Genomic DNA, 14,329 nt, shown 5'->3' on the forward strand with positions numbered 1-14,329 from the left:
GCAAAGAGACCAAGAAAATCAGGTGACTTTAATCCACCAGTTCCCAGGAATTATGCTCCACACTGTACAGGTATAACAAAAGAAGAAATACACTTTGCTGGTACATTTTGTTGCGTTTACTGTGTTGATAGGAGCAGATCGGTGTGAATTTGCTCATTACATCACCCAAAGTCTTCCAAGTACAGCTTAATAGAAGTCTTATAAGGTTTGTATGGAAAGTGATTTTCAGAACCTAAAATAATGACAGAAGTTCTCCTCTCCTGTTCTTTCCATACTGCTAGCTAAAGCTTACAGACCCCTCTAACGAAAGATAGCTTGTGAAGTAGGTAGATGGCTTAATCAAAGGACATTAGGGAAGGACATTCTAGAAATGTGTAAGTATTCTAGGAGACACTGCGAAAATTCAAGGAAGACAAATTCATCCTAAAAACACAGGCACTACGTTGCATTCAAGTCCTGAACTTGAAGTACTTGGGAGAGGGGTGGAGAGAGAGCAGGGGTGAAGCTTGTCCTGTTTTTTAGGTTCTCCACTAAACATTTGCTGTGGGTGCTGTTGATGACAGTCCCTGCAGTCTGACCCAGACAAACTTCTGTTCTAAACCCAGGCTGCCATGCTCATTAAGGCAGCCCATCGATAATACATGGCCCATTAAGATCACCCTTTCCATGGCTGCTTTAAATGCCGCAGGAGGCTGTGCTCTGCCCGACTTTTCTCTGGGAAAGGGGCGCTGCTAGAAGATAGGCGGCGAAGCCAATGCCTCTGGGTGGAAGCCCGCCGTGCTAAGCCCTCCCGGCCGCCAGCAGCCCCTTTCCACCCCTCCCGCGGCGGCGCGGAGCTCCCAGCGCGCATCCCCGGGGTGCCGGGAGGCAGCCGGGCGGGCGGCAGGAGGGCTTAGGACCCAGGGGGACGGCAGTGGAAGGACCCAGGCTTTGGCGCACACGCCTCCTACCAAAAAAAAAAAAAAAAAAAAAAAAAAAAAAAAAAAAAAAAAAAAAATCACAGCCCCGTGGAGCTGGCGCTCTCTCATTCAGTTTTCTAGAGAGATCTGAGCCGGAACCCAGGAGCCGGGAGATCCTTCTCTCCCACCCAGCTCAGCAGCAAGGACATCTACAGGGGGAAAAAACCCCACCCCACGCAGCCCCCCGCCGCCCCACGGCAGCTGCCGGCGCTGTGCAGGTATTTGGATTTGCCTTCTCTCGGGTTGCGTAGGGCGGCTCTCGGCGCTCCCCGCGCCGCCCGCCCCGCCGGGCCCGGGATGCGGCGTTTCAGCACCGCCGGGCGGACAGCTCCGGCCGCAGCCGCTCCGGGCCCGGCCTCCTGCTCCCTCCTGCTTCCCCCTGCCTGCCCTGCTCCCTCCTGCTCCCTCCTGCTTCCCCTGCCTGCCCTGCTCCCTCCTGCTTCCCCCTGCCTGCCCTGCTCCCTCCTGCTCCCTCCTGCTTCCCCCTGCCTGCCCTGCTCCCTCCTGCTCCCTCCTGCTTCCCCCTGCCTGCCCTGCTCCCTCCTGCTCCCTCCTGCTTCCCCCTGCCTGCCCTGCTCCCTCCTGCTCCCTCCTGCCTGCCCTGCTCCCTCCTGCTTCCCCCTGCCTGCCCTGCTCCCTCCTGCTCCCTCCTGCTCCCTCCTGCCTGCCCTGCTCCCTCCTGCTTCCCCCTGCCTGCCCTGCTCCCTCCTGCTCCCTCCTGCTTCCCCCTGCCTGCCCTGCTCCCTCCTGCTCCCTCCTGCTTCACCCTGCCTGCCCTGCTCCCTCCTGCTTCCCCCTGCCTGCCCTGCTCCCTCCTGCTCCCTCCTGCTTCCCCTGCCTGCCCTGCTCCCTCCTGCTCCCTCCTGCTTCCCCCTGCCTGCCCTGCTCCCTCCTGCTCCCTCCTGCTTCCCCTGCCTGTCCTGCTCCCTCCTGCTTACCCTGCTCCCTCCTGCTTACCCTGCTCCCTCCTGCTCCCCCTGCTCCCTCCTGCTCCCCCTGCCTGCCGGCCCTGCTCCCCCCTGCCTGCCCTGCTCCCCCCTGCCTGCCCTGCTCCTTTCTGCTTACCCTGCTCCCTCCTGCTCCCCCCTGCCTGCCCTGCTCCCTCCTGCTCCCTCCTGCCTGCCGTACTCCCTCCTGCTTACCCTGCTACCTTCTGCCTGCCCAGCCTCCTGCTCCTTCCTGCTCCCCCCCCCCGTCTGCCCTGCTCCCTCCTGACTACCCTGCTTGCTGCCTGTCTCCTGCCAGCCCTGCTCCCTCCTGTCCCCTGCCTCCTTCCAGCCAAGCTCTCTGCCTGCTGCCCGCTCTACTCACTGGCTGCCCTACTCCTTGCCTGCCCAGCCTGCTGCCTGTCCTGGTCCCTGCCTCCTGCCTATCCTGCTCCTCCTGTTCCCTGCCTCCTGCCAGCTCTGGCTGCTGACTCCTGCCTGCCCAGCTCCCTACCTGCCCTACCTCCTGCCTCCCAACATACTTCTCCTGTCTGCCAACCTACCTCTCCTGCGCCTGCTTCCCTGTCGCCTGCCTGCTCTTTGCCCTGCCTGCCTCTTTCTCCTGCTCACTGCCTTGTCTCTATGTCCCCTGCCTCCACTGCTTTCCTCATGTCTTCCCTGACTCCGTACTCTCTGCATCCTCTGCCTCTTACTTGGCCTGCTCCCTCCCTGTCTCCTTATTCTGTTCTCTGCCTCCCCTGGCTGCCTCTCCTGCCTGTCCTACCTGACTGCTCTCTGCCTTCTTGCCTCCTTCCCCTGCTCCCTGCCTTTTTTCTTTGCCCTGCCAGCTCTACTTCCCTTAGCTCCCCTCCCTCCTCTGCTTCCCTTGCCTCTCCTTGCCCTTCGTACTGCCTTCTGCCTCCTATCTAACCTGGCTCTTCTTCCTCCAGTCGTCCTTGCCCTCCTTCTCTGATTCTCTTCTCTCTGCTTTCTGCCTTTCTGCTTTCTGCCTTCTGCCTTCCCTGTCTGCTCTCCTCCCTGCCCCTGTTTCCCCACATTCCTCACTTTCCTGCCCTTTCTTCACCTTCTGTCTTCCTTCTCCATCACCAGCCTCAATCCTTCCTGAAAGGGGTCATGGGACTGTAAAAATCAGCTCTGCAGCCCAGGAGCTGGGCAAGGAAGGGAAAGAACACAAGCTGGAAGGGAAAGTCCAGATCCAGTTTGAGACCAGGGAGAGACGAGGGGCATGTAGAGGAAAGGGTTAAAACTGGGAGTTAAGTTAATGAAGTAAGGACTACAGCCAAGTGTTGACATACAGGAGCTTGTCAAACAGCAGCAGATACCTGTTTGCTCCTCAGCAAATTGATGCCTGTTCTGACGTTTACTCATTCCAAAGAGGGATGAGCAATTAAAGGGAGGGGGGAATGTGCCGGGTCAGTCAACTGTATTGCTTTCCCAGTGGTAAACAGTGATGGGTGCAGGGAAGAAGTGAGGTGAATCACACCTAGCCTGTGGACCCTTTGCTGCAGGAAGTCAAGAATTAAGTTGTGGTCTCTGCAAGAAGTGAGGGTGTTCATACAGAAAATAAATGCAAAGCAAATAACAGCTGGAGAGACCCCATGTGTGCTACTGGCCTGACTTTAATTCTGTTTGCAATGGTTTAATCCTGAGAGGGTGAGGAAGGTCATAGGAGAAAGGGAGTTTCCCCTTTTCAAAATGCTGATTCCTCAATTTTAACAAGCTCCGTGAATAATGAAGTTAAGGAGCAGATGGCTACTCATTGTCCATCACTGAATACTGACTGGATCATATTTGGAAGAAAAAATTAAATTACAGAAATTCTGCTTTCATGTGCTGAGCAATCAGATGATAACATGGATTATCTCCAGTACTAAAAGTTAATACAATGCCAACATCTACATGAGATATTATGTAACAGTATTATGCCATGCACTGCTTAGTGAAGGTACTGGTTTACTTTTTCATACAATAAGTCAGATAACCTTGTAGAGCTTTTCCTCACTTGCAGTCTGTATTCCAGCTTGAAGTTTACAGGGGCAGCTTGTGTTGTCATGTATCTGCTGTAAAATGCTGCTGGTTATTTTAAGAATTCTGTTGACTCACCTACCTCTAAAAGCTACTGAGTATTTTCTAAAAATTAGACTTTTGTAAGGCAAATGCAAAACAATGAAAGATATTACAACCTTTTTAATAAACCTTCTTAATTTATTATATCAGCATTTATAACTTAAAATCTGTTGCAGAGACCGCATACTCTGAGTAGCACTCAGTGCTGCTGAGCAGTAGTGTAAGCAGTGTAACTGAGTTCAGCAATGGAGGAGCTGCAGAATCCACACCATAGCACTGGGTCATGATTCCTTAAAGTTTACGTGCCTTGAACACAGACATCATTTCACTGCAACGTATAACAGCAGCCTCCTCACCTTACAAAAAAGGATCATGTCAGTTGAAATAGTCATCTCATAAAAGGATGGAGAATATTTCCTTTCAAAAGACTGTAAGCTCATGCAATTGTTAACTTAAGCATGCAATTATTGAAACAATTGTGCTATTGCTTGGCAAGTGAGTTTTATTTTCTCTCACAGCCTCGTGCTGTAGTGTCTCTGGCATAGACACAAACAAGATGTGACAGTTGGGTACCACAAGTTAAACAAAAGAGAGCAAGAAATAAAAGGGGGCAACATTAGTCTTTTATAGAGTGGAAAAACTGAGTAGAAGTTCTCATGAATTTTGGTCAGATGAGTTCTAATTCCTTTCCCTCTTGATCTAATGCTGCTCCATTGATTTAACTTGAGAAATTCCAAAATCTTTAGTGGGATTTTGGTATGTTTGGTTTGGTTTTTTTCCTCAGTAATATTTAGAGAAATAAACTTCTTAGGTCTGATATGTTCCTCCACTGAGAAAACAAACCCACATGGTACTATAAAGTTATATTAAGCTTTATTTCTACAAGCTTGGGAGAAGTTCCTATGTGCTTTGTGTTTGTGCTCAGACTTCAGTAGAAAGGAGAGAAAAAACCCCAGGAGGATTCCATGAATTTCTGGGTGCAGAAATACCTTCCTCTTCCCTTCCCTTCCCTTTCCCCTTCTCTTTCCCTTTCCTCTTCCTCTTCCTCTTCCCCTTCTCCTTCCCCTTCCCCTTTCTCTTCCCTTTCCCTTTCCCTTTCCCTTTCCCTTTCTCTTTCTCTTTCCTTTCCTCCCCTGACTGTCCCTCCTTCCCTTCCCCTCCCCACTGCCACACAATGAGAAGCTACAGATGCTTTTCTCTGGCATAACATATAAAGCAGAAAGAAGTCAACACTAATACATCACAATTGCGTTTGAAGGAACATAATCTTTCAAAACATGGAGTAAAAGAACTGCAAAATTAGATAAATAGCATGTTATTAAACATGTAGTACTGAATATCTTGTTAATATGTTTTGTTCTTTCTTCTGTATATCTTTGTGCAGATGTTGTAACACAACTTGTCCTGCATTTAGGCATTTTCAGACACCAGCGTTATGATTGTGTGCTATCAGATTTCTACATATAGCTTCATTATGAGGCTTGGGGGTGAGAATTAATGTTTTGCACACTGTTGATAATTTCTGTGCAAGATGTTTCTATATTATTGGAGGAACTGAACTCTGTCTAATAGCAGCCAGGGTGCTTTTGCTTGGTGACGCTTGCAGCATGACTGACATGGAAGTTCCTCGTAACTGCTGCTTCTTTGGCATGCCACAGGTTCAGGCCACATGTTCCCATAGGGGTTTGCAGATTATCTGTGACTGGTGAATGCTTACAACCTAAAAACTATGATTTGAAGAAAAATTTAACCAACCTCTTGAAGTTAAGGCTCTTTAACTCTTTTATTTATGTGTTGTTTAAGTTCCCCTCCTTGGCATGTGGTCCAATTCCTTAATATTCAGGTAGTTAATAAGTTTTGCTCATTTTAGGTCAAAAGATAATGGGGCAGTTTTTTAATTTTATGTTTGCTAGACAGCCTTGTCTGTCTCTCCTCCTGCCTGGCAGCTTGTAGGAATAACAGGACTACTTCAGACTGATGCTGCAGATGTGCCTGCCCTACATACTGTGCAGAGAGCAGCAAAGATCAGTTGAGTTTCTGCCGTGTTTTGTGCCATGGCTAAATTACCACCACTGGACATTTAGATGCAGCCTGAGGGCAACCTCTAACTCAAACTAACAAGAAGATTGTAGAACAAGTAGCAATGTATGATATTTTTTTTACTGAACTGGAGGAAATGTTAGTTTTTGTACCTGAGCTGAGAGATGCTACCCTGGGAAGATGTGAGAAACAATCAAATTCCCCACTCAGCTGTTATAGTCACAAACATTCACTATTTTCATAATGACAAGAAGCAACAAATCCCTAGTGAAGGTTTACAGGAGCACCAGTACTTGGAGCAGAAAGACTTGCAATATTTAACTCATTTATATTCACTGGGAGAATCTAATCCCTTAGGAAAGACCACAGAGAAGTAGCGGTGAGACCACACCCAGAGTATTGTGTCCACTTCTGGGCTCCTCAGTACAAGAGAGACATGAACATATAAGAGAAAGTCTGACAAAGGGTCAAGAGGATGATGAAGGGGCTGGAGGGTCACTCACAGGAAGAAAGGTTGAGAGAGCTGGGACTGTTCAGCCAGGAGAAGAGCAGGCTCAGGGGGATCTCATCAGTGTGTTCAAATACCTGAAGGGAAGATGTAAAGAGGATGGAGCCAGGATCATTTCAGTGGTGCCCAGTGCCAGGACCAGGGGCAATGAGCACAAACTGAAACATGGGAGGTTTCTTCTGAACATCAGGAAATATGTTTTTACTGTGAGAGTGACTGAGCACCGGCACAAGTTCCCAGAGAGGCTGTGGAGTCTCCCTCCTTGGACATACTCAAAAGCTGTCTGGACAGAGCCCTGGGGAACCAGCTCCATGAGGCCCTGCTTGAGCCGGGGGTTGGAGCAGATGCACTCCAGAAGTTCTTTCCAATCTCAGCCTTTCAGTGATTCTGTAAGAATCTGAGTAGCAGCCAGGCTGTTGGACTTGGGATACTAGATAGACCTGTTGGAAACACCCACAGGGAGTTTGCTCTTTGCAAGACATAAAGAAATGATACACTTTGGGAGTCCTGATTGTGCTTTTGAAGCCTAAGGGGATTATGTTGGAGATGCTGGGAATGTTGCAGTCTACCTCTCCATTTCCTTGTATGCAATATGGCTTCATGTTTTTCTTACAATGCAGAGCATTATGCATAAAGAGGAAAGATTCCCTGGATGTTAACATGTAAGCTTATGGCTCAGGAGAGATAGGATCTGTTCCCAGCTCTGTGAAATGTGTCCTCTGGGATCTCAGGCAAATCACTCAGGGCTATGCTTCTCCCCACAATCTGTGGAAGATGCCAGGGTCTTGCAGCCAAGGACAAGAGAGAGTCAGTTTTGCTCATTGCTCTTCTGAAATTGGTTCATGGAGCTGGGGTAGGTCCCTTTCTATATCTGACTACTCCACTTCCAGTACAGGTGGTTACTAAGGTACCACAAAGCCACAAAGTGCCGCAGGAATCATTCCTGTAGGTACAGGTATGGACTCATCCTCCCCTGTCCTTATGGAGAAACCCCTGCTAAGCAGAACGTAGCCCTAAGAAGTTTTCCAGAATTAACATCAAAATATTTTTCAAAAAGAAATTTAATGAGATGACACCCACACTCTGAGATGAAATCATTCTATATTACCACTTTTCCTCCCTCCCTGCCTACTCCCTTCCTCTTTGGTTTGATTCTAGCAGCTAATATCTGTATGAACGCTAGGAGTTAGGAATTATATAATGAGACAAACCTTAGCAGTGATACCTCTTAATACCAGGTGAGGATGAAGTGCTAGTGCCTTCTCAATTTGCAAATTGTGGTACTGAAATTTCACATGGCATATAGCTTTGGACTGGATGGAAAACACTTGGTAGATAAAGAGACAGCTAAAATCTTTCTGGAACTGAATTGGATGGGGAAGGGCCAAATGGAGATGAGATGCTTAAAAAAACAAGAGGTGTTCCAGGGACAGTTAAGTGGGCAGGAACAAAATGATCCAGACAAGTGCCATCATCACTGAAGGCAGGTTTTGGCCAGTTTTCGAGGGCATGCAATGCAAAAGGGGATTGCATGCTGACCCAGAAGCTGTCACTGAAGAATGAGCAGTAAGGCACGTTAAAATCTTTGAATGAAAAGTGCTTTGTATATTTTGGAAAGGTACTATCGTCATTTTAGTTTGCATAGTAAATATTACTGTACATTTTATTATTAACTATTTTTTTTCCTGAGGATCATGCAAAAACATAAGCTGCTTGTCTGAAAAGTGTATCCCACTTTCAATATGTTACCTATGCTGAACACTCACTGTCCCTTGTCATTCCCTTGTTGGGGCTGAAAATGAATTAGCCAAAATTGTATGTGACACCACAATTTTGGTGGAAATTTCCCTCCTTGTTTTGGTGTTAATATGTTGTGTTTCAAATCTCTGTAATTTTTTTTTCATTTAAGGCTGAATTTTGTTTCTTTGGAGGGATGATTTATTATAAGGGGCTGTGAAAAGACATTAGAAGAGCAAATAGTCCCTTGGGAACACAGAGTCACAAGACAGAAAAACAGCTGTTGAGACTGTAACACACTCTAGTGCGCCAACAGGCAGCAACAATATTCAGAACAGGGAAAGAAGACCCATGTCTTCATTTGGAAGAAAAAACAACCCTGCACCAAATTGAACAAAGATATAAACATCTAAAAAATTGGCAGATGGATCAGAGCTGTACACAACACCGGAAGAGAAGGAGAAATTGCCATGTGTGGGAGGAGGTGAAAATGGAGATGAAGCTTCTGTTACGTCTTGGGAATCAGAATAAATCAGAACCGTTTGAGAAAGTGCAGTGACAATTAAACTGGGTAGCTATGGAGCACTAAATTTATTGTCAAGGTTAGCAGTGGGAGAACCAAATCATTCACTGATGTCTATCAGGCTCCTTGAAGGCAATGTGTGGATTGCTAACCTCATGATTTGCCCTACCATTCTGAGAGTGACAAAATTGTTCATACATATTTTAGATTATTTTGCAATATATAACTTCACACCAATAAAGTATTTTAGTGCAGTCTGTTCCGGGTGATAATCGGGATAATCTATAGATAACTGTAATCCACGGTTATAGCTCAGCTCACTAACAGAAAACTCTGAAATGCATTTAGAAATGGATCTTTTGTTAGAATGAGTATTTGTAAGTTGCTTTTTGGCAACAACATCTGACGGGAAAGGACTGTATCTCCCTCACCTTGGGATAATCCTGGGAATTTAAATTAGTTAAAACAGTAGGAAACTTTAATAAAAATAAGTAAAATAGTTTTTGACAGTAAATAGTTGGGGAACCAATAAGAAAGGCCAGACTTTATCTGCTTGGTCAAATCTCTTTTCTTCTGGAGCAGACTGCAGTTGACCTTTCAAGAATTTGCCATACTGCCAAAGAAGCATCTTGGTGGAAGTGGGAGACAGAAAAGGAGCAGAGGAAGGGACAGTTTTACTCCCATGAACTCCTAGAAACACAGAAAACTGATGAAGTGGGGACTGTGTGTGTGTGTGACTGTTATCTGCTGCTAGTCCTTGGATGCTTTAGAACAGATCCAGGGGAAAGCCACAAAAATGACCAGAGGGCCGGAGCACCTCTCTTACAATGACAGGCTGAGAGAGTTGGCGTGCTTCAGTCTGGAGAAGAGAAGGCTCCAGGGAGACCTTACAGCATCTGTCCAGTACCTAAAGGGAGCCCCTTTAGGTAAAGATGGTCACAGACTTTTTACTAGGGCCTGTAGTAATAGGACAAGGGCTAACATTTTTAAACTGAAAGAGCACAGATTCAGATTGGATATAAAGAAGAAATTTTTTTACAGTAAGAGTGGTGAAGCCCTGAAACAGGTTTCCCAGAGAAGTTGTGAATGCTCAGACATTGGAAGTGTTCAAGGCCAGATGGAATGGGGCTTTGAAAAACCTGATCCAGTGAAAGATGTCCCTGCCCGTGACAGGGAGGTTGGACTAGATGAACTTCAAAGGTCCCTTCCAAACCAAACCATCCTGTGATTCCATGATTTTGTGATTCTAAGCCACAGGAACACTAAAGGTGTTGTAATTCATACTAAGTCCTAAGCCAGAGCTAATGCAGACCCCAGATAATCTTCTTGCTTCCAGACCTCTGCTTAACACCTTTGAGAACAAAGAGTTTCCATACTCTACCGCTTGCTGTCAAAACTCGGGAGGGACCAATCCTGGCACCACACTCCCCTAATGAGTGTCACACTTAAATACTCCTAGCTCTCCTAACTAGCTCATGGACGCAATTGCAACAAAACCCATGATTTATGCAAGAAAATGCTAATGTCACCATTAAGTTGAGATCTCAGTCACAAAATATTGGCCTGGTTTCTCTATGGCCTACTGTAATTTTACATCAGTGGAATTAGGTTGATACCATAGGAGTTATTCTAATTTGGTCTAATAAAGGCAAGAGTAAGGCAAATAACTGTTACTTTATTTTTATACAAGGAATCCACCTTTATTACTGCTCTAATTTCTTTAAGAATTGAATAGCCTGCACTCATGGAATACCCCTCAAAACCTGGGGAATTGTTCTCTGGAATCATTTGCACTCCGTAGTGCCTTTTCAAAGCCCTCTTTTCTCCCAGCTCTGCCTTTCCTCAAGTTTTCCCAGGCTGATCAATCATCAGATACTCTGCTCTGCAGGTAGCTCTTTTCAACTCCAGCTCCACAGTGAATACAGAAAGAGGATGCTTAATAAACTCTCCTTTGTGTCACCCACAGAAAAGTCCAATTCATATTGCTGTTAAATGAAAAGCTTATCTCCCACCACAAATGTCCTTTAAGCAAATATGCAGAAACACTCTGTATTTAAATTTTGGGATCTCATCCTTGGGCTGCAGCTGTGGCATCTAAAATGTAGTTTTTATCAATAACATGCAAGGTCACAAAGGAGGGAACTGAGGCACTCCTTGTGCTCATTGACTTCCAGGTCCTGCAACATAACTTTGAGCAAATCCGGGACCAAGAAATGCTTTGGATGCTGCTCTCCCCTTTGTTTGATCTGAGAATGCTGAACCCAGGGGAGCAGCTGAATGAAATGGTTGTTTTGCTATAAATAATTCATAACTTTCCAAACAGCTTTTCAAATACAAAAAGTATGTCTTTTACTGAGGGATTTCCTTTAAATTTTTAAAACCAATTTTTCTTTTTCAGAAATTAGAAAGAGAGATCAGTTAAGCGGGGGGGGGGGGGGTGGGAGGGGGGGTGGGGTTTGCTTGTCTGTTTCTGTGATGGCTGAAAAATTGTATGGATCTTGATCTTTCCTCACACACATATCACACTGGAACAGACCTTGATCTTATTTCACCCGGTTGTAGCTACACAGACTATGATGACAGCCTCTTGCTAATTATGTCACTGAAATGTAAGAGATTCACTGTACCATTTTGCTCATACATACAGCTTAAGCAGATTTTCTTCTAACACTTGTAAAAACAAATTCTAGGTAAAATACAAAAATCAAAAGGAAATTCAGAACTAGGTATTCAGGAAAGCTACAATATACAGAAAAAAAGAATTTTTAATAAAATACGTCTCTTTTCAACTAAAGCACCAACCCTGTCAGATTGGACACATGAAGAACCTTATTTGTGGAAGGGTTCCCATGAAGATGTATTGAGTCTCAATGGGAAATATTTTCAGTGAGGTTCTAAAAAGTAGAAATTATCCTTGGTATTGCTGGAGTTTTGGTTTTTTTAAAAAACAGTTTTACAGTCAACTCAGGATCTTAGTCAAGGAGAGCTACAAGCTTATAGTACAGATAATAAAACGAAATCAAACAGTTGTTCTACTTAGTACGATGAGGGTAAATCTGTTTACCTATGAAGCTGAAATGTTGCTCCTATTAGGGGTGGAAAAAAAATTACTATTATTTTTGCTGTTCTAATCCTTGGCTTGAAGTTAGGGATGCTGCACCTTCCACATTTCTGTAAGACAACTTTGAGAAATGTATTCTAATAGTACGTTGATACAGCTTAGTATTAATTGTCAATAAATCAGATTGCTTTTCTGAAAGCCTGAATACATATGTTCAAGATGTTAGTGACTGCCTTATCTTAAATGCACCCATTCTGAAATTATGTGACTGCTATCCTCCTACATATGAAGCATACAAAGAAATTTTATGGCTAAATAATTTCAGAAATGCATTCCTAAAAACTTTATATACGCATTTAATCTTTCTTTTATATATTTTCTTTTTCTTTTAGTAAGTGATGGAATAAACAACACTTTCCTTTGGAAGGAGTATAGTACATGTGAACGGCCTGTTACTCTGCAAGAATAAGGAAAGCCCTTTGCTTTAATTTGTTAAGTATCAGCTTGATAGCAAAAAGCATCTGAATGGCTCGCACTCACAGCAGACCATCAGTTGAATGGGATCAGCACTTCTACTAAAATATCTGAAGTTAAGGATTTGGAAAAGAGGTTTTTGCAGAGATGACCCATTTACAAGCTGGACTTAGTCCAGAGACTATAGAGAAAGCCCGCCTGGAACTGAATGAAAACCCTGACATTTTGCACCAGGATATCCAGCAAGTCAGGGACATGATCATCACGAGGCCTGACATTGGGTTTTTACGTACAGATGATGCCTTCATCTTGAGATTTCTCCGAGCCAGAAAGTTTCACCAAACTGAGGCCTTCAGACTGCTGGCTCAGTACTTCCAATACCGCCAATTAAATCTGGATATGTTCAAAAACTTCAAGGCCGATGATCCAGGAATCAAACGGGCTCTGACAGATGGGTTTCCGGGAGTCCTGGAAAATCGCGACCACTGTGGCAGGAAGATTCTTCTGCTTTTTGCAGCCAACTGGGATCAGAGTAGGTAAATGTAGATAGTGTCCTTATCTTTTACACACACTCACACCCAACTCGTAATGGAATATTTGTCACCATCCTTGAAGCAGCAAGGCCATTTTCAGCAGAAGATTTTGTAACCATATATCCATTTCACTATAACTTCCATCTCACCTGATCACCTGTCAGTCCTCATTATTAGGACATACGACCATTGAGAGATAAGGGTATATCAGTGTGTCATATAAGTAGCTCATATCTGGGGTTTTTTTAAAGAAATATTTCCAAATTTTAGCCAGATAATGTTTTTTTTCTATACATACATTAATGTCTATTGTAAGTTACTTCAGCTGTATCATAGAATAGCCAAGCAGGTTGACAAAAAGCAAGTGTCTCAGAGCATGTGGAGGTTCTTGTAGCTCTCCTGGTGCAGAAGAAACTGACAGTATTTATTCTATCATCATACTTTCTAAGAGATTGTTTGTTGGTTTGTTTGTTTGTTTGAACCATTTTGGGAATTGCAGCCTCTGCTCTATTTCCACAGACTGCATTGTGATTTCTAAACACTCTGGTTGCTCTATGTTGTTAGTCTGATATATGGGAGATTCACACAAAGCGTATTTTCTGTTCAGGTAATTTCTTTACCGAGTGGTATGAACAAAGGTATCTCCCAGCCATTATTATAAAATAATGCCCTTAAATGTTAATGTGATTAGTCAGCTTTCACTAGCTGTTTGAAGTGGTACAGAGAAAAGGGACTAGTCCAGGAATACCATGTTCACATTGTCCTTGTCTTCATAAGTCTTTCCATTCCATTTTCCCTGCCTTCATCGTGAGATGGAGAAGTGTAATCAGCTGTAGGGTTACCATGTGTTCTGTTGAATCTTGATAAAAATCATATGAAAGAACAAAATTCAGATTCAGGTTTTAAGTATCATCAGTTCTGATGATTTCCAGGTAGGATTTTATCTTATGATGGTCTAAAGTTTTTGATGAAAAAGTCTTATCCTTAGGAGTCAATAAATTGGAGCTTTGAATTTACATAATAGAAATTATTAGAGAACAATACACATACGTCTGCAATTTTTCATGTCAGTTGTTTTCTGGGAAAACCTTTCATCACCATGTGAAAAGCAGAGTTCAGAAGTGTTTCTGATTTTCATTTGCATGTGAATAAATGTACAGAAAATTACACAGAAGTGTAACATTGCATAATCAAACGTGTTTGGTGAAATCGTGAACTGAGGGCAGTAATAAAAGTCCTGTTAACTACAAAGAGGCCAGCAGTTTATCTCCTGTCTTTCTGAACTGCAAGTTTGCCTTTCTTTCAACCACAAAACTCTTCTGTTAGCAATTGGCCTGAAAAGAAAGATGAATGCACAGGTATCTGGCATTAATAGAAAGCATCAGCTTTAGAGGACAGAAGCACTGTGGCTCTGCTGGTTGCATTAAGGGATTTAGGTATTATATAGAGCCAGCTTTGGGTTTCTGATCCCTCAACAAAA

General features: G+C 44.3%; 1 protein-coding gene across 1 annotated transcript in view; it reads left to right on the top strand.

The window, feature by feature from the left end:
- Window positions 1-986: 986 nt before the first annotated feature.
- CLVS1 (clavesin 1) overlaps window positions 987-14,329 on the top strand; it is a 101,278-nt gene continuing 87,935 nt past the window's right edge. Inside the window, exons 1-2 of the mRNA XM_048286280.1 lie at window positions 987-1,177; window positions 12,235-12,852. Coding sequence (XP_048142237.1) covers window positions 12,464-12,852 — 389 coding nt within the window. The 5' untranslated portion in view covers window positions 987-1,177; window positions 12,235-12,463. The remainder of the gene's footprint in view (window positions 1,178-12,234; window positions 12,853-14,329) is intronic.

Source organism: Corvus hawaiiensis, chromosome 26 (assembly GCF_020740725.1).
Source record: "Corvus hawaiiensis isolate bCorHaw1 chromosome 26, bCorHaw1.pri.cur, whole genome shotgun sequence".
Lineage (NCBI taxonomy): Eukaryota > Metazoa > Chordata > Aves > Passeriformes > Corvidae > Corvus > Corvus hawaiiensis.